At 46.6% G+C, this 24,760-nt stretch overlaps 2 protein-coding genes and 1 long non-coding RNA gene across 9 annotated transcripts in view; 2 read left to right on the top strand and 1 right to left on the bottom strand.

The window, feature by feature from the left end:
* The first annotated feature begins 5,523 nt into the window (after positions 1-5,523).
* Fam131b (family with sequence similarity 131, member B) lies at positions 5,524-14,859 on the top strand. 4 transcript variants are annotated; one of them, NM_001286584.1, is made up of 7 exons: positions 5,524-5,662; positions 8,148-8,257; positions 8,538-8,573; positions 8,821-8,914; positions 9,179-9,376; positions 11,170-11,313; positions 11,533-14,859. In NM_001286584.1, exons 2-7 carry the CDS (start codon positions 8,204-8,206, stop codon positions 12,003-12,005), a joined length of 999 nt encoding a protein of 332 aa, NP_001273513.1. In that variant the 5' UTR covers positions 5,524-5,662; positions 8,148-8,203; the 3' UTR covers positions 12,006-14,859. The 4 variants fall into 4 exon arrangements, with proteins under 4 accessions (NP_001273513.1, NP_083804.3, NP_001106798.1 ...); NM_029528.5 differs by having other exon boundaries at positions 5,524-5,722; XM_006506730.4 differs by lacking the exon at positions 5,524-5,662 and adding an exon at positions 6,780-7,170 and having other exon boundaries at positions 11,533-14,852.
* Positions 14,400-24,760, bottom strand: part of Clcn1 (chloride channel, voltage-sensitive 1) — a 30,914-nt gene continuing 20,553 nt past the window's right edge. For 2 of the 4 annotated variants that reach the window (NM_001363712.1, NM_013491.3), the window contains 10 exons: positions 24,583-24,693; positions 22,869-23,082; positions 22,505-22,638; positions 19,991-20,223; positions 19,499-19,637; positions 19,162-19,241; positions 18,914-18,952; positions 17,006-17,110; positions 16,840-16,926; positions 14,400-16,357 (listed from right to left, as the gene is read on the bottom strand). In NM_001363712.1, coding sequence (NP_001350641.1) covers positions 15,986-16,357; positions 16,840-16,926; positions 17,006-17,110; positions 18,914-18,952; positions 19,162-19,241; positions 19,499-19,637; positions 19,991-20,223; positions 22,505-22,638; positions 22,869-23,082; positions 24,583-24,693 — 1,514 coding nt within the window. In that variant the 3' untranslated portion in view covers positions 14,400-15,985. Of the gene's footprint in view, positions 16,358-16,839; positions 16,927-17,005; positions 17,111-18,913; positions 18,953-19,161; positions 19,242-19,498; positions 19,638-19,990; positions 20,272-22,504; positions 22,639-22,868; positions 23,083-24,582; positions 24,694-24,760 lie in introns of all 4 variants that reach the window. The other 2 variants (XR_003956160.1, XM_006505476.3) reach the window with 2 other exon arrangements.
* Positions 19,232-22,372, top strand: Gm38797. The gene is made up of 2 exons (XR_003956424.1): positions 19,232-19,453; positions 19,878-22,372. It is a non-coding gene; the product is annotated as a predicted gene, 38797 (long non-coding RNA).

Genomic DNA, 24,760 nt, shown 5'->3' with positions numbered 1-24,760 from the left:
ATTTCAGGGCATCCTGGGCTCTAGCGAGAAGCTGTATACCATTCCTTCCCCCAAAAGAAAAACCTCAAGTATATTAAGTAAGTAAGTAAACAAACAAACAAACAAATAAGTATATCATTTTTGCTAGTTTTCAGACTGTAATTTCTACTCAGACAAGGTTTACCTATGTATTATCCCCACCCCTAGTACCTGAAGCAAGCAGGCCTCCTATGAGCAGCTGCCTATGAGTTGTCCTAAAGCTGACTCAGCAAGGGGATTTTCTGAACCTCTTCCTTGATGGCCCAAGGTACAGACTCTTTTCATAGATGTTAAATGGGATGTGAGTTATGAGTATCAGATGGCAGCACCTGAGACCTCTTGCTGCAAGCCTTCCTAAGGAGAGCTGATTGTTTTTCTATTTCAGAAATTAGGACTGTAAGCAGATGCATCCCTTCTTAGCTTATGAGCTCACCTTAATTGAAGACAGTCAGGAGGGAAAGAATGGTTATCCACTAAAATTCCCTTAACTGAGTAATACTGCTTTTATTTATTTTAACTGAACCCCCCTCATACAATATATTTTACCATGTTTTTTTCCTTTCCCTAATTTCCACTCAGATTTTCCCCTACCTCCCTACCCACTCAATTTTATTTTTTTAATTTAAATTCTTTGTCTTTTATTGTACAGATTATAATTACCTCCCCTTTCCTTCCTTTAAGTTCTCCCATATACCCATCCTTGTTCTCTTTCAAACTCATGACCTCTGTTTTCATTAATTGGTGTTATAGGCAATATATATAAGCATATACATGCATGTTCCTATATATAACCTGCTCAGCCTCCATACTGTTATGTGTAATACTTTCTATTTATTCATAGACACTAATTATTTAAAAGAAATGAAGACTCACATATCCAAGGTTCTTTCTTTCCTACAATACTAGGATGGATTTAACCTGTGGTTTCTTGTCTTCTGGGTGTATACTCTTGAAGACAAGGAAGCCAGTTGAAGGGTTTGGGAAGATAGTTCAAAGAGTAAATTACCTGCTGTGAAACAAGAGGACCTCAGTTCAAATCCCCAGCTCCCACATAAAATCTGGGTGTGGTGGTGTGCATTTGTAACCCTAGCATGGGGGTGGGGGGTGGATTGTGAAGGGATGGAGGCGATTAGTTCTCCTGAAGTCTCTGGCCACTCTACCCAATCAATGAGCACCTATTTCATTGAGAGAGCTGGCCTCAAAAGATAAGATTGGGGAGTAGGAGAGTTGGCTCAGTGGTTAAGAGCACTACTGCTCTTTCAGAAGCCTTTGGTTTAATGCCCAGTACCCACATAGTGACTCATGAGTGTCTAACTCCGGTTCCAGGGGGTCTGACACCCTCGTCTGGTCCCTACAGGCACTGGGAAAGCAGAGTGCACACAAGCAAAAAACTCCTACATGTAAAACAAAATAAACATTGATATTTGTGTATTACATTTTCCTGTGCCCTGTATAAGCTTGTCTTCCGCTTTCTAGAAAAGGATGCCATGATCTGCTAGCATCGACCCATTCATCGCTACACCACCCCGATCCCAGCACCACCTTCCCACCCCTGGCTAGGGTGAAGGAGCAGTACTGACTCTCCCTGTGTGAATCTCTGCCCACCTCCTTACCTGCTCAGGGAACTAATCTTGCCTGTTCTTGGACTTTGAATGTCTCTTTCTCTCGGATTTTCTTAGCTCTTTAATTTAACCTGATGCCCAATTGAAACAAAAGACACAGATCGTTAAGCTTCAGGGCTCTGGACTCTCTGTTTGTTGAGAAACACCCAAGGTTGGGCAGTGAGGCAGGAAGGGTATGTGTACAGGGGGAACTAGTAATCCTCTGAGTTTCAGTGCTCTTTCAGCGTACTCTCAGTGAAAGGAGGCTTCAAGTATTTTTAAATGCCTGGATCCCCAATATAATAATATAATTGCCTTATTTATTTACTTATTTTTAAATAGGGTTTCGTTTTTAAATTTTTAAAATTTGTTTTATGCTCACTGGTGTTCTACCTCCATGGTAGTCTGTGTGAAAGTGTCAGATCTCCTGGAACTGAAATTACAGACAGTAAATTGTGATGTGGATGCTGGGAATTGAACTCAAGACCTTTGGAAGAGCAGCCAGTGCTCTTAAGCATTGAGCCATTTTCCCAGCCCTAGATAGGATTTCTTATAGCTCAGATAACCTTGAACTTGCCATATAGCCAAGGCTAACCTTGAATTCCTAGTCCTCTTGTCTTCACCTTCCAGTGAAATGGGATTACAGGCCTTTGCTGCCATATACAGCATCAAATATTGCGAAAGAGTGGCCATAAAGAACTCAAGAACTAGAGGATTCAAGAATTGTGTGTGGAATCATGGACACACAGCAGTTATGAACAACTAGAAAAGACTTTCAGCATCCCATCAATGATAGCAAAGGTACTACAAGGCCCTTCCTGAAGAGCTGTTGGCTGAAAATTGCTACTAGACTGGGGGGAAGGGAACATTTTCTTCAGTGGTATAACCACTGGGGATCTAGGGAGATAAAGGAGTTCACAGGGAAAGTAGTAATAGAGTAAAATGGTAGTTAAATGTAATCACAGTATATGTTCAAAAACCTCTCAAAATAAAATAATTACTATCATTGCCTTAACCAAAACAAAACCCAGGGCTTCGTGCATGCCTTGTTGCTTCTCAATAAAATCATTAAATAACAAATGTAAGAAGCAAATATAATTTTAAGTATACTTTTTAATGATTTCAAAAGAGTAGTAATGTAAAGAATATCATAGAAAAAGATCTCCAAAGACTGTTCTGTAATGCAAGCATCTGTGATTCTGACCGCTGATGAAGATACATTGGTGATGTAACACTATTGTGGTTTTCTGCTTATAGGGGTCGCTCAAGTAAAGGAAATGTTTCAGTTACCTGCTAGTGAATATTGATGTAGGTTTTTTTTTTTCCCCATACAAAGTTAATGGATTTTTTTTATTCTACCCATAGATCCTAGGACAAGAGTCTGCATAGTACACAGTACTGCCACTGACCTGTGGTTGTGTTCTTCTATCCAAGAGGTACCCCCAAGGGGCCACAGGCATGCAGTAGGAACAAGAGAAGTGATGAGATGGTTTCACCTTGGGATTCTGTCCCAAAGGGAACCAGTTAGGAAGTGCCACATGGGGGCACTCTGCCAGAGCCTTGTATTCTAAAACTTCAAATATGAGCCAATCAATATTAGGATTTTGCTGAGGGTCAAACTGTAAGTCTGTTTGAGGTAGAGTTGTGTAAAACATAAGTATTTCTCAAGAAATTCCATCAGTTACTTGGATAGAAAAAAAAACAACTGATGGAAGGCAGGAAGGATATGTATTGTTTTAAGCACAAACTAAAAACTAATCATTTTACTTTATAGCCCTGCTCTGACTTCCCATGGACTGCAGGCTGTAAGATAAGCTCTTTCCTGCCCAAGTTGCTTTCAGTCATGGTGTTTATCATAGCAGTAGATAGCAAACTAGAACTGCGGTTGTTGCTGGGAACTGAACCTAGGGCCTTGGATATTCTAGGCAAGTGCTCACCCAGGCCTTTTGTAAAATTTCCTTTTGCGATTAAGAGTCTCACAAAGTTAGCAGTGTTGTTCTTGAACTCTCTACGTAACCCAGCCATGACTGAACTCAATCTTTCTGCTCTGCCTCCCGAACAATTTATGTTAAGCAGATAACAAGTGTAAAAGCAGATGAAATTTTAAATATTTTACATATATATATATATATATATATATATATATATATATATATATATATGATCTATACTGTCAAATTGTCTTCCAGGAAGTTTGCTTTGGTTATGAAAACTGGAACTCATTAGCCTTGCCTCAAAAGATCCAGAGAATGGGACAGAATGCCCCATGTGCTGAGAAGTAACTGTCATTGCAGGGACCAGAAGGCAGCTGGGCAGATCAAATTCCCAGACCTTCTAAATTCACCTCCCAGATCTGCAGTTAGTGCCAGTTTCTGATAGAGTTTGCAAGTGGCCCTTCAAATCTGCGACTTGGATTTAATCCTTGAATTCATATGGTAATGCTATTTGGATACAAGGTCTTAGAGCAATAGTAAGGATTAGTGAAGGTCACAGAGGTTGGCACTAGAGGCTTTATGAAAGAGGCTGAAGCTAACATATTCATCCTGTCTCATCATATCATCTCCTCGAAGTGTTACAATGCATCAAAGCCCTTAGGACACTTGCAGCAGTTGCAAACACTAAGTTCTTGGCCTTTCCAGCCTCCAAACTTCCAATCTTTATAAACTTCCTGGTCTCAGGAATTTTGTTATAGTACCAAAATGAGCAAAAATATCTATCCTCTCCCATATCTTCATCTGGGATGTCATCAGACGTAATTCCTCAATCATAATCTAAATGTCACAAACTTACACGTGTAAGGCATGCCCTTTTTCTCTGCCTCAAACCCACAAGGCCTCCTGCCCCTCTTCCTCTCTAATCCCAGGAAAGAGACAAAAACCTATGGAAAACAAGCTGGCCCAGAATTAGTGTTTGCTTTTTGTTGTTACCATTGTTGTCAATGGTACCACCCAGACCCGCTTGCCCAAGGTTTGCAGTTACTGGTTCGACTAAGAGGAAATGGTCTCCTTGTCCTTCCTAGTGTGTCTTCTAGACTCTTCTTGCCAGTTGAAATAGTGCCTGCTGACTCTCCCAACTCAGATCTCCCTTTCCTTTCCCATGGGGCCCTTGGTGTAGTGCTGACCCTTCTCGGCAGGGGGCAGTATTCTCCCTTTTGCTGCTTCCGGACATCCACATAAAGCTCAGAAAAGTTAAATTCTGATTTAAAGCCATGTCTTGCGGCCGGTTTCCGATCCTGATATTTTCATTTCCCTACAGCTGCAATAGAATTATTCCCATTCTCCTCCCATCCGGACCCAAGCCTAGAGCTAGAATACTTGCACCATCCCCACACCCATCCCAAAACAGCTAGAGGACAGGGAAGCATCTCGCAGCATCCACTGGCAAAGACTTCACAATATGTTTGGGTGGGCAAAGCAACGCACGTGAAACGCCGGGCAACCAGAACAGCATCCAATCCCGATTCGTGCGTCCCAGATGCAGCATCAGGAAGAAAACAAATGTTTGCGGAATTTGGTACCCAAGGCCAAGCAGGGTGTTCTCTCATCTCCGCCCCACTTTCTCTCTCGGCCTTCTCACCCCGCAGCCCTCAAAGTCCATCAAGCATATCCTAAGGGTGGGCCCTGGCTTCCTGACCGGGCTCCTGAGACAAGCGGGTTATTATCCACATTCTCCATCAGCATCTCCCGGGAGAACTCAGCGGGGATGGCGAGGAGCTCAGGGGCGGGGGTTGCGAAGGACAGGCGGAGGGACGTGGTTGCAGCGCGGCGAGGGGCGCGGGGAGCGCGGTGCCCGGTCGGGGGCAGGGCGGGGAGGCTCTGCGCGCAGCCAATCCCCGAGCAGCCCCCTCCCCGGCCGCGGAGAGCTGAGCGGGGCGGGGGAGCCAGGCGGTGGCGGCGGCGGCAGCGGCGGCGACGGAGGCTGCCGTGGGGAGGGATGGAGAGGGGAGGGGGGAGCGGAGCCGAGCGGAGACAGCCGCGGCGCTGCAGAGCGGCTGGGGCGGCGGCGCGGTTCCCGGTGCTCCCCCCGGCGAGGGCCCCGAGTCGGTGAGGGCCGGGACCCGGCGGCCCCCGGAGCCATGGGCTGCATCGGCTCGCGGACTGTGGGTGGGTACCGCAGCCCGGCGCGGGTCAGGGGCAAGCTCGCCCCGGGGCGCTCCTCCGGCCCCCTCCCCCATCCCCATCCTTGCCCCTGGGGACCTCCCTCCGCGCCCGCCCGGCCCTGCCTCGCGCCTTTACTTTCCCTCCATCCGCTAAGGTCCCTCTATCCTTGTGCCCTCGCGCCTCCAGGGCTTCCATCCCTCTCAGCTCATAGCCTTCTCTCCATCGCCCTCCCGCAGGCGCGGTCCTTCCCTGGTAGCCTCTCCACAGCATCCTTCGCGGCTCAGTCGCTGTTCCCTACTCCCGATGGCCCCATCCCTCCACCTTCAGGCCATTCGCGTCTACTCTGCTGTAGCCAGAGCCTCCCCGAGCCCTTCTTTCGGGAGCAGCCCCTCTTCTCAGAACCTCCTCTCCAGCCTCATCCCTGACTTTCTTCCGCACGCCCCCTCCCATCTTCACCCTCTTCTCCATATGGCATGTGTGTTTTGCCCCCAACCATTTCCCTCTTGGTAGCCTTTTCCCGTCGCTCCTGCCTCCCCCCGATTTGCTTTGTTCACGTGCATTTTCCCTCTGGGGCGGGGGCGGGAAGAGCGTGTGCCACCGGGAGGGAATGGGTTCCACGCTTGGAGGGAATGGTCTTGGGCCGGGGTGCTCTGGAAGAGCCGTGGACTCAGGGAGGAGGTGGAGGTTTACCTCCCCGAGAGAGGTCGGGAGTCCGCTTCCCAGAGGGTGGGGTCCGCCTAGGAACCCTGGGACCCGCCTGCACCTGTCAGCGGGGGCAGGCGGAGCAGGGCCGGCTTTTTATTTACCTTTGGCAGGGGGAGGGAAGAAAGGCGCTTCCTTAATGGTCCTCTCCTTCCAGCCCCTGCCTTACTACCGCCCCCTACCCCCACCCTACGCATCCATTCCACTTTAGGGCTGAACACATTAGTACAGTCCTCTCCCAAACCCCCCAATTTTCCCCTTCCTAACTCCCAATTTCTCCCGCCTACACGCCCTAGTGACCTCAGGCTGAGAGAATAATTCGTATTATTATTACAAACAAACTACACTCTCCGGAAGCCTGATTTCTGAGACCCGGTTTATTTCCATGGAGACCCTCCTCTGCTTTTACCTCTTTCCCTGTTCTCCTCCCCTCCATCTCCCTGCCCCCTAAGGCTCTGACTCAGCTCCCCCTCTTCCTCAAAGGCCACCCCCTCCCTCCCCTCGCTCCCACTCTTCTCCGAGAGAGCTTGCTCTGCCTGCCCCATTACTGATAGGTCCAGATGTCTTTCTGACCTAGCCACAGGTCCTAGTCCTGTCTCTCATCGTTTCACAAGATCCCAAGAGAAGGCATAACAACTTTGGATGTGTGGCAGCCCAGCCCTACCTGTCAGTCCCTGGGACCGCCATCCCCTTTGTTTGTCGCCAGTTCTATTGCTGCATGCTGGATGCTTCTTCCTGCCCAAGACCTAGTCAGTGCACTTCTTTAAAAAAAGGGGGGGGGGGGGGACCTATGATCCTAAACCCAAAAAGCAAAAGTTCATGTAAGCAAGGGCGGATGGCTGCCACCCGATTATTCTTGAATCTCTCTGTAAATACTCAAGGAATTCTTCCCCAAGAGTTACAGAGGAAACCTTGCACTTAGGTCAGGAATCTCCCTCCTGGTTCCCGACTTTTTCACCAGTTCTCAAAGTGTCCTGTCCACCTCTGCCATTGTTTTCTGTCTTCTCACCTTAAATTTCTGTTCTTTTAGCTCTGAAATTATGAAGTCCTCTTGTTTCTTGTTACTATCTCTATTTCCTGAATCTATTCCCTGTCCCCCAAGAGAATTGGGCTCAAAGCATCCATCTCATCTTGGAGCCCTCTGGCTCTCTGGGAAACAGTCCTAAGTTTTCACCTCCCAGCTGCCTCTATCCCCAGTATCATCCTGTCAACCAAGTTCCTGCCGCTTAGGAAGGCCTTGAGGGAGGGGGAAGCCTCATTCCTCTCATCCCTCAAATATCAAGTCGAGTAGGTTCCCCTAGAAAGCTGTGTCCTTGTTTTTAGGGCAGTAATTGATGAGCAGTCTGGATCCAATAAAGACAATCTCAACAATTGCTCAGCACAGAATGGAGAATGGTTTTCCTGATACAGCTTGGTCTTTGACTCCCTCCCTCTCTGTGTAAACAACACCAGAAAAGGCCAGAAAGCTTTTTTTTCCCTAAGTATGCTATTCCCCACTGAGCTGAAAATGAGTGTTTCATTTCACATATTATTTCTCTCTCCAGAAATTAGGGAATGGTAGACATAGAAGGAAATGGATAGTAGGAAGCAGACATTGGGAGACACGGAGGTGTTGAGGGTGGAGGAGGAGGGGCTGGACCCTAGGGTGTGGCCTCTACCTTTTATGGAAAGGGAAGCAGCAAGCCAGTGAAATGAAGGTAAGAAACTAATCTTCTGGCTGCTTTAGGGAACGAAGTGATTGCCGTGGACTGGAAAGGCCTCAAGGATGTTGATCAGATCAACATGGACAGCACCAGCTCGCTGCATGGCAGCAGTCTCCATCGGCCTTCGACAGAGGTAAGGCTGGATGCTTCCGAAGCCCATCCTCTACAATCACCTCCCCCAAGCTCCTAGCTGCTTCACCCATTTCATCATCCCATAAAGCCCCAAGCGGGGAGTCCTCCTCATAGATCCCCCTGCTTCCCTAAAACACACACCAAATGCTCCACACTGAGGTCTTTCTCAGTCTCTGGAAGGTCTGCCTCTCTATGCACATCTGGAAGTTCCTCAGAGGAAGGCAGGATTATTTGCGTTACTAGAGGTGCCCAGATACCATCCCCTCTCCTCTCTCCTACAGCAAACACGAACAGATTTCTCCTGGGACGGCATCAATGTGAGTGCAGCTACCCCTAGCCCTTCTCAATCTCCCTTGACCCTTCTTTTCTTTTGTTCTGGGACTTTCTATAGACAGGCTATTCTGCTGATCCCCCAGTATGTACCAGGTATATACTCCCTTGGTTTTCTTTGTCGATTGCTGCCTTGGGTATCTATCTTCCTGGGAGCCAGAAACTCTATTCTGTATGTAAGGCACCCCGAGCCTTCTTATTCCTCTGCCTATTCTCTTACCTTCCCTGTCCTAGCTTTCCATGGAGGACACCACTTCCATCCTTCCGAAGCTTAAGCGAAACTCTAATGCCTATGGCATTGGGGCCCTGGCCAAGTCATCATTCTCAGGTGAGACTCCAAACCTGGAACTGGGACTGCTGTCAGGTTCCTCTTTGTTCCTCTTTTCCTTAAGCCTGATGGGGTTCATGCCCACAACTCCGAATCACCTGGTTTTATGTCAAGCCTCTCCAATCCTGAGTGTCACCCACAGGCTACTAGGGGATATTTTCCCTAGTGCATGGAATCCCATGGGTCCTGGGGTAGGGATGACTGCAGAATCTGTTAAGTACTGTGTGATATTCTGAAGGCTATGGGTATTGTCTGACTTCATAGGGATCTCGAGGAGCATGAAGGACCATGTGACAAAGCCTACCGCCATGGGCCAAGGCCGGGTGGCCCACATGATTGAGTGGCAGGGCTGGGGGAAGGCTCCAACAATTCAGCCACAACATAGCCATGAGGCTGTGCGCAGGGATACAGACGCCTACTCTGACCTCAGTGATGGCGAGAAGGAGGCACGTTTCCTAGCAGGTACTTCTACCCCAACATCTCAAGCCTTCGAATGATAGTTCACTGTTGTTTGGATGGTCAGAGACTGACCCCTCTAATCTGCTCCCTGATGGCAAAATTGTCTTTCTCTTTCTGCATGTGGACCATAGGCACACATTTTTCTACCAGCCTTGATCTCAAGCATTTTTTTTATTTATTTATTTATTTATTTATTTATTTATTTATTTTGGTTTTTCTTTTGGGGCTGGCTAATACGGATAAATGCCCTCCAATATATTTTTTATTATAGCCTTAGAAAATGGGACTCTGGTGAAATTTGTAAGGCTGTGTGTCCCAGATGTTTTCTTTTCTCTGGTATGGTACTGTCTTCCCCCAGGCCTCTCTTAGTATAGAAGAAAAACACGGGGGCCTTGGGCTTCAAATAACTCTGCTTGTATTTGTTTCTAAAAAGGAAAGAGGCCTGGGGAGTTTCTTGAGGCCATGCTCGTCAACATTTGGTTTCATGAATTGACTTACTGTACTCATTACTGTGACAGCTAGTGCATGATTAAGGGAATGGCCCTGGGGACAGTGGTTTGGTTCCAGGGAAGTGGAATAGGTCTGATGACAAGTATGTGGTGTGCATACAAAAGTGAATTGATCCTGTCAGCAGGTATCAAGAAGATACCCAAGAAGAGGGGTAGGTCTGAAGAGAGGGGAAGGATTTAGTGTTGTTGGTGTGGGTGATGGATGGCGGAGGAAGTCCGAGTGGGGCTGGGTTATAGTCGTGGAGGACAGAGGGAGGACAAGGTGATAGCAACGAGAGCTTCAGCTTATTCATGGCTCTGACTAGAACAGGCATCTGCAATACTCACATCCTCACGTGCTCATGGTTAGGCCCTCCCTTCTTCTAGTCTGATATAGCCCCTTCTACGACTGGGGACCCGCATTTACCTGATGCTCCCTTGGGGAGTCTTTCTATGATCTTGAATGTCCTAGACCACCTAAAACTAGGTTCAACTTCTTTTTTTTTTTAATTTTATTTAAGTTCTTATGTTTGCCTGCATAAGTTTATGTGCTTCACATGTGTGCAAGAGGACTTAGAGGCTGTTGGATTCCCCCGAAGCTGGAGTTACAGGCTGAGTTGCCTGGTGTGGGTCCTCAGAACCAAACTCAGGCCCTCTGCCAGAGCAGTTAACTCTTTACCCATAAGCCATCTCTTCTGTTCAAATTCTAAAACTTCCAAAGACAAACTTCTGGAACATTTACATTTAATCCCCCCCAGGTTATTTCACCAGAAAAGCCCTCCTTTCCCCAGCTAGGAATCCTAAGTAAGACCCATGGTCTAGACTTATTTCAGAGTAATAGAGTAGTCACTGTCTACTTCATATTAAGAATGTAAGATAGCTCTTTAATAATGTTTATATTGAAAAACCAAAAAAAGTTTATATTCATTATATGTTAAAAGAGAATCATATATATTATATTTAAATTAGATTTATTAAAACTTACTTCACTTGTTTCTGCTAACTTTTCTTAAATGATTTCATACATGGTTTATATTTTACCTCCACTGAACCATGCAGCAATAGGTTTCTCCATATCCCTTGCATGGGTCTAAGGGCTATTAGAGGGCTCTTTTCTTTGTTTGATTTGGCTTTTTGAGACAGGGTCTCACTGTGTAGCCTGGTTATTCTGGAACTTGCTTTATAGTCCAGACTAGCTTCAAACTCAAAGATCCACTTGCCTCTGCCTCCTGAGTGCTGGGGTTAAAGGCAATGAGCCAGCATGTTGGGCTGAGGACTCTAAATAAAATTACATTTTTTTTCTCATAGGTGTCATGGAACAGTTTGCTATTTCTGAGGCTACACTTATGGCTTGGTCTTCCATGGATGGTGAGGACATGAGTGTCAATTCTACCCAGGAGCCACTGGACTGCAACTACAGTGACAACTACCAGGAGCTGATGGAAAGTCAGGGTGAGAAATGGTTCTAGAGTCAAGCCTTGGGGCCTAAGAGGCTTCTCAGCTATGTAGACCCCCTCTACCCGTCCCTGGTTTTTAGGAGTTTTCCATTTGTCTCAGCTTCTCCAGTGCCTCTGCATTAGTGTCATAACAACAGGACAGTTCTGTGAGCTCCCCTTACTGCCCATGATGAGTGTTCTGTGGCTCCTCCAAGCCTGCTCCTTCTGTTTACAGATGCACTAGCTCAAGCCCCAATGGATGGATGGCCTCACTCCTACGTGTCACAGGGGATGTACTGTCTGGGGTCATCTGACGCCTGGGAAGCAAGTGATCAGTCCCTCATTGCATCTCCAGCTACCGGATCCTATCTTGGCCCTGCATTTGATGACTCACAGCCGAGCCTGCATGACATGGGGCCTTCCCAACCTGCTTCAGGATACTCTGCTCAGGAGCCTCCACCTTTGTTGGGGGTAGACACTGACTGGGCATCAGAGGTTGGTGGGGTGGAACTGGCCAGGGGACCTGTAGAGGAAGAGAAGAGACCACTGGCCCCTGAGGAGGAAGAAGATGCAGGATGCCGGGATCTGGAGTCACTTTCCCCACGAGAGGACCCAGAGATGTCCACTGCTCTCAGCCGGAAGGTGTCTGATGTCACATCCTCAGGTGTGCAGTCCTTTGATGAGGAGGAAGGGGATGCCAACAACTAGCTTCTTCCCACCCCACTCTGACCTGAGGGGCACGGCTGCAACCCATACCCTCCCAAGCTCCAGCAGCACAGATGAAACCCGGGCAGAAGACAGCAGGGAACTGGGAGCTTCCAGTCCTCACCAGGCCGTTACCGCCCTGGCAAGTGAAGGACCAGCAGGGGGTTTTATCTGGGCTCGCACTCCAGAAACCCGTCATTCCAGGAACTGAGACCCAGACAATTAGGTGGCAGGGTGGTGGGAGATGAGCCATGGCTATGGCTCTTGGGTCCATGCCCAGGTTCGTCGCGCTGAACACTGAATCTCAGTTTTTACACCCCCGATTTCGTCTTCCAGGAGCCTTGGCTGTGCTGTCCGAATGCCTCTTTTCTCCATTTCACTCTGCTTTCCTGGTTCTGTTCTCTCTGCCCATGGCACCAGTGCATCCCTACTGTGGGAAGCAGGCCTCAGGGGCTGTTGGACATGGCTTGGCAGGAACAGCAGAATACCTGCCTGAAGGAGTGGCCTGAAGGGTCCTTCTGTGTTCAGCATAGACAGTGGGCCCAGCTCAGGCAATCTTGGCTTTTGAGATCAGGAGCCAAAAGTGAGGTAGACATGGAGCTGGGGTTGACAGGGGTCATGGTATGATTCTTTGTCCCAAGGCCTACTCAGAGACAAGAGGGTCACCAATGAGACAAAGAATAAACACAGCCACTTGAATGTCCTGTGGCTGGAAGGGGGACCTTAAGCCCACTGGGGTTGGCTACTCCAGATCTGGCTTCTCTTTCTGCCTTCTTTCATCTGGCACCCAGCCCCCAGGAGGGGAAGCGTCTCAAATTGTTGACCTAGGATGCAGTGTCCCCATCCGTGGGGAAGCATGAGGGCTGGGCCCCCCTCTACCTTCCCAAATTCTCTGGAGCTGTTTACACTTTTCTCTTTGCCTTTTCTACATTTTTATAACTTCTTGGGGACTCAGGGTTGAGCAGAGTGGAGTGGGGAGTCTGGTGCTGTCACTGCCTTGGCTGGACTGGGTGGGTGGCTGGCTGAGGGCCAGGGTGGACACTGGCTGCTTCTGTTTTTTGTCAGCTGTTCCCAGGGGTCCTCAATCCAGTGTTCCTTATAGGAGTGGCTGTGGTGATACCTAAGCTTGCCTGTCCATACCTCCTTTCCTTTGATTTGGTGTGGACCATGGGGACAGGGAGCAACAGCAAGTCAGTGCAGTATTGTTATGAGGGTGCTGCAGCAGCCACATCTCCAATCTGGCCTTTGGCATAAGCAGAGTTTTGATAGGAGATGCCCAAGCTTGTCACCGTGTTTTTCTCCTTCCTCCTGTCTATTCATGGCTCCAGTCCCAAGGCCTTGTGTCCTACTATAATGTCAGGGGTCCGAAACTACTCCCTTACCCATCAAAATGATGAGGCTCACCGCTAGAGTGATTCTGTTCATCTGTGATGCTGTCCTGTACCACATTCATACACTGAACTGTAACCAGAGTAGGTGACCCTCATCCTTCAGGGGAGGGGGAAGCATGGGATCTTAAGGTCTCTTAATGTAGGAACATGGGAATAAACCAGGAGAGCCAAAGTAGGTGAACAGTCACTTAGCTCATCTAATGCTGCCTGAATGGGAGAAGAGATACCTCGTGTTTGCTAATGTGTTGTGGTTTAGCTTATCAGGACCTCATTTCTAGGACTAGGAAGGGCTAGCCTGCCAACCCTGGCAACTGCCCCTAACCCCTGGCCTCCTGTCCTAGCCTCCTGGGAGTTTGCATGTTGAAGCTAATCTATTCCCAGGGTCTCTTTGCCTTGTCTACCCTGCTCTATCAACACATTTGTCTCATCTCACTGCCCCCATATTCTTCCCCCAGGTGACCGCGGACAGCGAGTCCAGTGAGAGGTTTATTCATCTCGGTTCCCTTTGCTCAGGGCCCTGGAAAGTTAGGAAGAGTAAACTAAAGCAGCTTTCTTTCCTCCTTCCATTCCTCAAGGAAGCCAAATGGTCCCCATTGAAAGACTACAAAAGACCTGAAGAAACCTAGTAGGGTTTGTACCCGAGCAGGGACTTGGTTTCCCCAGGCTGCTGGCATACTGCCACAGAGGCAGGTGAGGCCCACCCCACTCTGAAGAGAGAAGATGCAAGGAGCTGGCCCAGGACCATTTTGAACTCTTTTTTTTTAGAGGGAGGGACCACCTCTCTGGTGCTGGGGCAGGGTGCATGGGGGGTTTGCTTCTAGCCTACTTTAAGGGGAGGGGTGGGGCATGTGCAGGAAGAGGCTGTTAGGGGTGGGTGGGAAGGGTTGCTTTTCCTTTGGGGTTAAAGGCTGTGCAGCACGTTTTACAGCAGCTGGGGAGCAGGGCTGTTTTTTATATTCTTGTGAATGAGACTGCTCTTGCTGAATGATTTTTTTAAGGGGTGGGGTACACTTTCATTTTCAATTGACTTTATTAAATGAAAATCCAAACCTTCCATTCCTTCCCTTCCATTGCCTCCCCCAGCCCACATACCTCCCTTCTTTTCCTTGTGTTAAGAAAGGAATCGTGAAGGACAAGTTCTTACCCTTGTCCATATATATCCCACACTCTGTCTTCCAGGTCTGAGAAATACCCATTTTTATGGTCAGTCTTAGCATGTTTTCTTAATGTGAAACTCTCACCCCAGGCCCAGGAAGGAGTCTATGACATATATTACAGAGAGAATTCTATATAAATATATATAAGTATTATAGATTATATACACATGGGCATGGGCTTGGAAGCCCCCTGCTAATCCTCCTACCTAGGCCTCAATGTCTTAGCCTTGGTTGGTGGAAGGAGCCCATGTTGGAGAAGGCCAGAGGCTGTGTGGAACAACACTAAACAGAATGTGGTGGCATCCTTTGACTATGAGTGTCTTATTTGGGGGACAGAAGAAACCTGGGAATGGGGGGGGGGGCAGAACTGGGAGAATATATGAGGGCTCAACTACAGAGCTAAAAGTATATAGTGAGGGGCAGAAAGAGCCCCCAAATGGAGCAGAGAGTCTGAATGCCCACAGCACCTGGCATATGGTTCTAGGTTAAGCAGGCTAATGCCATACAGCATGGCTATTGAGCGCCTTGCTGGTTTGGAAGGAAAACTCCTCTAAGAGTGGAGTAAACTAAAGCTTGCCAAGTCAAGGGTGCAAGGAGCTGGAAGGACTGGAAAGGACTGGAATCTGCATTCCCCACTGTGGCACGAGAGCCTTGGTGTGATTTGGGAGGAGCTCTAGCAAGAGTGGCCCCAAGGCAGAGGTGACTCTTGGCAGGCTAAGTTAGCCACTCCAGTGGGCGGAAGGAAAGAAGCATGTTCTAGGTGTAACATAGAACTAGGCAGAGCGCCAGGGATAAGGACTAGAGCTTTCTGCTGCAGGGGTCTGACACCTGCCTCACCAGACAAAGCTTACCTCAACCTCTTCCCGGGGGAACTGCACTTGGTTCCTCGGAAATAAGGGTTGGCCTTTTCAGCCCCGATATGGGCTTGGCCTGGAAACAGACAATGGCAGCACTGATGGGGTCTAAGACAGATTTTGGAGAGCACACAGGACTGGCAGACTTGGGGACACATTTTAGGGTAGTCAATCCACATGGCAATATTGTGGTCCCACATTCCCTTCCAATGTGACACTTGCAGATTCATCCAATATGGACCTCCACTCACCTACTCCGTATGGAAACTGAATATAAACAGGCAGGGCCAGGATGGTGACTGAACACTGGGAACTGTGGGGCTTTAGAGTGATAGGGACTGAACCTGCACAGCAGGAAAACACAAGAGTCCTTTAAGCATGGAAATGGGGGGTGGCGGGGGGAGGTCTGATGGACCCAAATTCTTCCCTGCCCAAGATCAAGTTCTCCTTAAGATTATCACCATCACCTTTCACAGTGGTGGTAGGAAGAAGATGAAGTGGAGGCCTCTCCATATCACATACACGTCCACTCTCTGACATGGGCCCTGTGGTTTTTAAGAAGAAGGCATAGAGGGGGTTGTTCACAGGATCAGCTCGTCCTCATCTTCCTCATCAGTGGACCGCAGACTGGGGCCATGCAAGATGTCAGCCAGCTCCTCCTCAGGCTCTAGGCTCCCCACCATCTCCAGTTCCTCCAGCTCACCCTCCGCTCTGGCTGGGGCCAGGCAGGAAGGGGCCTCTGGAGATGGTGGTGGGACAGGAGTCTCTGGCATGGTAGGAACCATGACTTCTCTTCCAGGAGCCCCATCTCCATCCTCAGGTACATTCCAGCCCTCTGCAGGAGGGGGTGGCCCCCCAGGAGTCTTCCGGATTGAAGTTGTATTCCGGAAGCTGGCAAGTGGAGGGCGAAGCTGCACCCCAGATTTGGTGTGGCCCTCAATAGCTTTCTGTAGCTGAGGAGGAAGAGGAGAGGTAAAAAGATAGACAGTAGGAAAAAGAAAAAAAGATGGAGGACAATGAGAGACAGCACAAGAAATAGACAAACCAGGAGGAAACAGAAATGGAAATAGTAAGAAAGGGAGACAGACGGACAGGGAACAGTTATAGGGGAAGACAGAAAGACAAGGCTATCCCTGACAAAGCAGTTCCCTAAAAAAGCACCCCCCCCCCGGAAGCTTCTCCTCCTAGTGCTCGATGAATATCTTCCTCATGGTCCCACACCCCTCCCCATAGCTCACACCTAAAGCCCATTCCTCAAGTCAGGCCCCTTTGAGAAGAACGCATGGGTGCCCTTCTGGGCTGGAGAACTATGTGACCACAACATGCTTTGCAGTCTTCTGGAGGGACATTTGCTTTCTATGTTCCCCATCCATGTCCTCTTGTCCTGGATCCATTCCTTCCTCTCTCTGCTCAAGGGGGGCCTATTCATCCTTACCTCTTCTAGTGCCAAGACACCTCTGAGCTTCCCCATGCTGGTCACATAGGCAAGATGGAGGCCAAGAAGTGAGAAGAGTGTATGAGTCTGATGGGGAAAGAAAGCCCAGGTCAGCATGGCCCCACTTCTGCCCTCCCAAAGCCCAGAGCAGTCAGCAAGGGCTTGCCTTGTGCAGGGTTGTCTGCTCCACCAGCTGGAAGGGAGACTGGTCGATGCAGCAGCAATCAAAGCACACAGGCTGGCTCAGCTGCTCCCGCTCCCAGGCCTCAATCTGTTGACAGAGTTTCACAGAGACCCCTTCAACTCGGCATTGTCCCTCGGTGGCCATCGTATACACCATTGATCAATAGTATACTTTTTCTTCTCAGAGGACCACAGATCCCTTCTCCTCTGTTATCTGGCCTCAGACTCTACCCTTCACCTTCAGGTACGCAGAAAGTGGCTCCTCCTGTAGTCTGCTGAGTTCTCCTGGATCTCTAAACCTTCCAACCTTCATTATCTTCATTTTCATCTTTCCAACCTTCATTCTGTGTCTTATTGACACTCCCAATCAGACGTATTTTCCTGTCTAATAATCCATATCATACCTTTGACACTTTGTAAGTCTTTGCTTTTCAGAAATGGCACTGTTTATACTCAGCCTGATATTGGCACTTGCCTTTCCTCTGCCTACTGGATGAACACTCATTGAGTGCTAAGTGATATCAACAGGTGAAGTCCAAAGAAGCTAGCAGTCGTCCCTTAGGTGTAAAGCAGAGCGAATATTTGTTGAATCTGAGCAGACTCTCTGTACCACTTGGTATGTAGTTGACTTGAACTGTCTATGTTTTGCTTGGTTTTGTTTTGTTGGTCTATTAACCAAATCACTAAGACACAAATACAGCTAAGCCATTCTCTCCAGCATTATAAATGAATCTAAGATGTTCTTTAGTCCTACTTTCTGGGTGATGTCACTTCAACTCTGTTTGTCAAATCTGCACTCTAGCCTTAGGAGAGTATCAGTAAAGGATGTCCTTGCATTTAGTATGGAGTCATCAGTGAGCCTCCCTCCATGTGTCATGCCCTGTGGAAATTTCTGGACACAGCCATGTATACTTTAAACTCCTATGGTCATGTGTAGCCTAAAGGACTTTTAGCATGAGTAGACACTTATCCAAAAGGGTACAAAGAGGATGGGGCTGCAGGACTTACATAGGACCTGTTTTCTTGCTCCAAGATCATCCCAGGACTTCTCAGCTTTGTTTGATTGTTTTTGCCTTTCCCCAGTAATAGTGACACCATTTTCAGAGAATATTTGCCAATAACTTCATCTGTGCTGGGCATAATTCGAATTGCTGTTCAGTTTTAGCTCATAGAATCCTCGTAACAATTTTCTCTCTATCTACATTTTGCAGATGAAGTACAGATGCACTGTGCTAAGTCTGCCAAGGGCTCCATAGGCAGTCATTAGTGGACTCTAGTGTTTGTGTGCTGACCACATCCCAGAGACAACTCCAGCTTCTGTTCCAGGGGGAGAGGATGTTGCTGCCGGGTCTTATAAAAAGTTCAGCACCAGTTATAAGCCAAGGCTCTCTCTATGTTACATTTAAATCATAGCTGGGAGAGCAGGTGAATTTTTTCACATGAAATTCTTTGTGTAATTTCTGTATTGGCTCAATATATTTTTTGTCAAAATCAACATCCTGGTGTTGTCAAGGTTATCATCTCTCAAAATATACTAAATATTTACTTTTATTGAATTATTCCTCAATAATGTCTCCTCTATGTGTGTTTGAGAAAGATATACACTAGAAATATATAATCAGTATTTTGTACCAGGATGCATTTTATTTCTAACAGGTATTGAGTAGCCAAATTCATGACTACCTGGTGTTCAATCTTCTTGGTACAGTAAGAAATGTTAGTGCACACCTTAAATCCTGGCATTTGGGAGGCAGAGGAAGACAGATAGATACCTGTGAATTCCAGGCCAGCAAGGGCTACACAGTAAGACCCTGTCTCAAAAATAAAACAAAAATAAAAGCAATACCTTCATTGGATGAAACAATCCATTTCAGGCTGTGGATTTTCTTACCTCTTCAGGTGACATGTTATCCACTAAATCTGTTGAATCCTAGGGAAGAAAGATACAAGGCCAAGTTCTTCCCTTCTCTTCTCAGGTTAGTAATGGTTCTCAGAAACTATGTCCTCCTGGGTCGGTATTAGCCACCTTTTCAAACCATCATCGTGATTGGACCTCTGCCCTTCTAACTAAGGACTTGAGTTTCTCATTCCTAAAAGACCAATTTCTGACCATCCTTGTTTCTCTAAACACATCTTTACCTGTGTTATTTTCTTCTTTTTGGAGTGAGCTTTTCCTAGCAAGCAGTGCAGCAGGCGTTGGAAGGTGGATGATCTTTGATCTGAAAGGAGTAGTAAGAAGATGGAGGAAGTGGCTAGGGGTTTCCAGTGGCCCCTGATACTGTGCCATTAAAGAACTGCACTTCCTCAATGCTGTACCTCAAGAGTTTCCTCTTTTCTACCTCTGTCCCAGCTCCCTAGGACAGCATTATGGAATCAGCTCTTGAAACTGCCTAGCCTCACATCTCCTTACAAGAGCAGCTCTTAGGGAAAGGTGAGTCCCGGATGTAATTCCCAAGACATGTTGAGAGGTCTTTACCTGCAGAGTCTGAGGCTTCAGGTGGCTGTTTATGGCTGGGCAGTGGCCCATTAGGTTCTTCAGGGTTTGATGGAGCAATAGGAAACTGGGAAGGTGGAGGAGGAGGGGAAGGAGGGGGAGGAGCTGGAGTCAGTGGAAGCTAAAGAAAAAAAGAAATAAAATAAAATAAGCAAAACTTCTTAGCTTCAGAGAAGTTCCACATTACATGATACCTTGCTACCTTTACTAGTGGATGCCCTAGAGATATAACTGTACCCCTTTCCCCCACCTCCCAAATCCCCTTTTTTCCCTTTTCAAAACACTGGTCTCTTTTGCAATGGACCTTATATTGTCACTTTCTCACTTGTCAATGTTTTCCTTCTCCCTTCCTTTTCTCCAGCACTTGTCTTAGCAAAGCCCAGCCCAGCCCAGCCCAGCCATGACAATGTCCCTGGCGACACCTACTGGCATTTCCCCCTCTGTCAGCCTCCCTTCCCCTTTTGTCTTGGTCACCTCCATCTTCCTGGAGAGGTCCTCATCTTCATCTTCATCTACGAAGGCAAAGGACTCAGGTCGACCACCAGGATGCCAGTCCCCAGCCAGCTGAGCCTTGCCATTATAAGGCAGCTCTGATAACTTTCGAGCCATGTCCTGGGCAGCCTTCAACCTTCGCTCTGCACACAGGTGGCGCTGCAGGAGGGACTGCAGTTCTGAGCGTTCCACAGAGCCCAGCAGGATCATTGAATCTGGGGGACAACCATGCTTCCCTGAGGGCCTGCTCCACACCTACACGGCTAGCAAGTCAGGTGAAGTAGAAGCTCAGAGCCTTTTCTTACTGCAATTTTTACCTTTTCTTACTAAAAACTCATCTTAAACTCCTCCAGTGTGGCCTCACTGTAACTCTACACATTTAGCACTTACAGACCCAATTGGCAGCACATTAATTGGTGCTAATCTGTACTTATCTGTACACTGCCCTAATATAGTGTTTGCAAATATGTAAGCTATTAAAATAGGCTGATCTACTCTATCTAAATGTAATGAGACTCAAGAGGCAGTTGTAGCAATCTGAGACTCAATCACACTCTGAAAGAAGTCTACAAGCAATGCTAGCATTGGGTCTTCTATCTTAGAAGATTCATTACTTAAAGCACCTACAGCCTGATAGAATATAAGCAAAATGTTCACTTTCCATGAACCTTTCATGTGTTTATATAAATTCTGCTACAGTGCTGAACATTTTCAGCAAGTTAACGCCCATAGCATTGCACCAAGAGCACCTACTTAGATCTCAGATACACCGTATACTGTTACATTTTTGCTATCATTATGAAGATCTTGTACCCCACTGGCTCCACCCTTGCTCTAAGGAAGAGCCATGGCTTCAGAAGCTCCTTAGAAGGTCTCTGAGCTTAGGGAAGTGCCTGCACTAGTGCAGCTTGAGAAATTTGGATACTCTGAATATCTGAAATAAAAAACTAACATTGTTTCTGGCTCCAAACAGTTCTTCATCTCTATTTTCTAATTTACAGACTAGGGAAATGAGGGCTGAAGGTCCAGCTTATAATTAGAACTATAAAAATATAGAGATTATGCTATCTACATTCAAAGACCACCCAATCTAATGAGAAAGACAAACTACAGTGAGAAGTGATACACACCAGAGTGAAGTTGGTGGGCAGGAAGAATGGTGAATAGAAGGAAATGTGAAATCAACAGTTACTAAAGCCATTTACTCCTTCACTGTTCCTTAGGTTGGCCATTAAAAAAATGATAGAATTTAATTAAGTATGTGGGGAGCAGACTTACAGTTGACCCACACTGTTTATGAAGTCTCTATTTGTGAACTCACTCACCAGAATCTATGTCCATGATTACACTGCTAGAGATGTCTTGGCTAGAATTCACAGCCATGCACAGAGCAACAACAGAGTGAACGGCATGAATCTCATGTTCCCAGCTGAGGCCAAACAAACAGCACTCAGCCTTCCCATTTCAGCTCGAGGAAACGGGTTCTGTGAGCAGCCTACCTAAGCCACAGTGTTTCTCCAGTCTCTGCTCTGTGCGGTGACTCTGCTGTCTAAAGTGTCCCCACATGCACTGCTGAGCGCTGTCTACTGTTTCTGAGCACAGGAAGGGAAGGCTGTGCTTTGTCTTACTGAGAAAATGTGTTAGACGAGTTTTATCTGGGTAAGATTACAGTGCTGTTGGTCACAAGTTCAAGGTTAATAAATGACAAAATACTATTAAATAAGGTATCTTAAAAGAGAGACAGAAAACACAGCTATTATTGATTGCTTGGCAAAAATGCTGTGACCAGAGTCAAAAGACTTAGCTTTGAATTTTCCCTTGGAACATTCTTCTGCAAACTGTTCACGAATTCTAAGCTCAAGAAGACTTTAAAATTCATGGCTGCCATGAATACAGGCAATAATAGGATTGCCCATACTTCCTTAGTTGGATTTTAACTGCCTTTGTGTGCCTGTGCTATGGCTGTGTGTGTGTTTATGTATTTTTCTAGAGGAAGAACATGTCCCTCAGTAAGTACAAACTGAGCCTCCCTTAGCAGCTGGATAGCTCTGAGTTCAAGTCCATACCTGCAATGGTGAAGCTTACTGTCAGCTCAGCTGGATTCTGAATCACCTAGGAGAATGGTGAGGCACACTTCTGGGTGTGTCTATGAGGGCATTGCTAGAGATTAACTAAGCGAGGAAGATCCACTGAATATAGGTGGCATGATCCCATAGCTTTGCATCACAGAAAAGACCACAAGCACAAAAGGGGGTGGGGTGCATCTTGGCCTGCCATGATGTGTGCTGCTCTGTCCCACCATCTCATCTCTACCAAAATGGACTGAACTTGAAACCATAAGCTGAAATAAACATTTCTTCTCTTCATCTGTTTACATTAGGTATTTTAATATCAGCGTTAGAAAGTTACTAAGGTGACAGTGGTGCTCTCTGCCACTGTTCAACCTGCTAGTCACCAGCTGGGTAGTCTTAGTTGGCATCCTTACTTTCCACTTACCTTTGGAGTCAACCAATGGTAAAGTCTTGACTGTGGTGGCCTGGAGTAGGTTTCTCAGTTCCCCATATGTACAAGAAGCTGAAACGAACTTCACATCACGTACCATGATGTCCTCAACAAAAATTGTAAATTTGCTAAGGAGGAGAAAGCATCCTGGGTTAGCCCACTCTTGGCCTATGCTGGCCCTTCCTTCTTCCCACAAAGTCTGCCATGTTTCCTTTCTCTTACAGTATTGACTAAGTGTGTGGAAACAAGAAAATAATTAGGAAGCGGTGCTTCCCAATACTAATACTAGACTCATTCTTCATTCCAGGCCCTCCCACATCCCACCATACCTAAACTAATTCCAGCCAATGGCCCTGACCTGAGCTGGTTCCAACCAAGGTCTGGCAGATAGGGAAGCTTCTTGACCTGGATGATGCTGTCATAGAGGGAGGGCTGCAGACTCTGAGCCACCATGTTGGCCAAGATAACAGCCACCATCATGGGCAGGATGTGAGCAATCTGACCGGTTAATTCGAAGCAAATGACGGCTGTGGAGACTGTGTGGGAGACAGCCCCTGTCAAAGCTGCTGCTCCTGGAATGACAGGAATGTATTAATGGGTTGGAGCTGTCTTTCTTGACATGGAGAACAAATGAGGGTACAATGGGAATGACACAGAATAGGAGACAGACCTTGGTCAGTGTCAGCAATTCTAGGATTACTACTTTTCAAGAGTAAGGGCTAGAAAGCTCGCCTGTTCAAAAATTACCCCTTTGATCAAATTTATGCATAACATTCAGTAAGTCACAAAATCTGTGCATATCATTTCATTCATAATGTGAACAGAGTGATAGCTTACCCATTCTCTGCTTTTCCACTGAACATATTAAAAGACCCAGTGATAGCATCTTACTTTGAGCATCTGGTGTCAATGCCAACAGTTTATGAATGAATGGTAGAAAATTCAAGAATCATGCTGTAGACATAAAGCGATGGCATTGTCTTTATTGATCAGAATCCACAGATTCCAATCCTGTGTCTACTGTATTAACAAAGCATATTTCCCTGGGATACCGTGCTCTCATCCACTGACTATAAAGGCCACTAAATATCTTCTAAAATTCTTATACATCTAAATCATTATGATTCTAAACAGTAGAATCAATCTTATGTATTTTAAATTGTTTTCTTATCAACTCACTAGTCACTCATACTTTAACTTTGTTTCTTATTCAAACATGAGAACATGGTCAGCCTGGTCTACTTAGTGAGTTTCAGGACAGTCAGAGTTGGTTAAAGAGATACTGTCTCAAAAACAATGGCAATGACAACAACAACCCCTAAAAGCTAGTAAACCCTAAAGCTAATAAAACCTAAAAAACCCCTAAAGCTAATAAAATGATGAAACTATCCTGTGGGAAAGTAGGAGAAGGCTTATGTGACAATATAAGAATAAAAGGTCACGGAGCATAATATTGGGATGTATGATCCTCGTAGGTGACGCATAGTTCAGAACATCAACTACATAGTGTGTGTACTGGGAAGTATACATTATGGAAGAAGAGAGACACTTGAGAGGCATGAAGAGAACAGAAGATGCCTACCGATATCGGAAGCTTTATAAATGGACTAGGATCAGGCAGTAGAATGCCTCGTAAGCATAGGTCTACCTCACAAGTCATCTTAGAAGTCCCCGGTTCCTGTCTCCCAGCTCTCACTCCTGCCTTCTTAGTCTCCAGTAACATTAGCACAGCTCAATTTGGATGGACTTGGGACCATTACCTGCATTATTGGTTCCATAATTATCAGAAAAGAAAAAGCCTACTAAAAATGCAAAGACAATGCAGGTTACCCCCTTCCTATTTTCTTATTTAATTCCTATGTCCATTTTCCACAGGAGGGAGGACTAAGGCTTATAAAAGAGAAACCATGAGAGGCAGAGCCAAAAGCCAGTTGTTTGAACAAAACTTGAATTAATTAGTGTTGTATTTAAATTATTTTGCTGTACATTGAAAGAAGATGTGTTTGCAGACTTTGATTATAAGGATTCAGGGTATTCAATATCTGGTTATAGAGGTTAGGAATACGTCTCACCAATTACTGCATAGCCCCCAGGTAAGATCTTATAGATGATATCATCAAATAAGATACCCTCAGGGAATAGCATGGCCATGATCTCTCCTACCAGCCTTCCAAATGCAGCTCCTAGAAGGAAGATAAAGAAGAAAAATACTAAGATAAATTTCTTTGTCTCTATGCTTTCAGCATATTA

The sequence above is a fragment of the Mus musculus genome, chromosome 6 (assembly GCF_000001635.26).
Source record: "Mus musculus strain C57BL/6J chromosome 6, GRCm38.p6 C57BL/6J".
NCBI classification, from domain to species: domain Eukaryota; kingdom Metazoa; phylum Chordata; class Mammalia; order Rodentia; family Muridae; genus Mus; species Mus musculus.
Note: the sequence above shows the minus strand (reverse complement) of the source record. Positions and strands in the feature narration are given on the sequence as shown.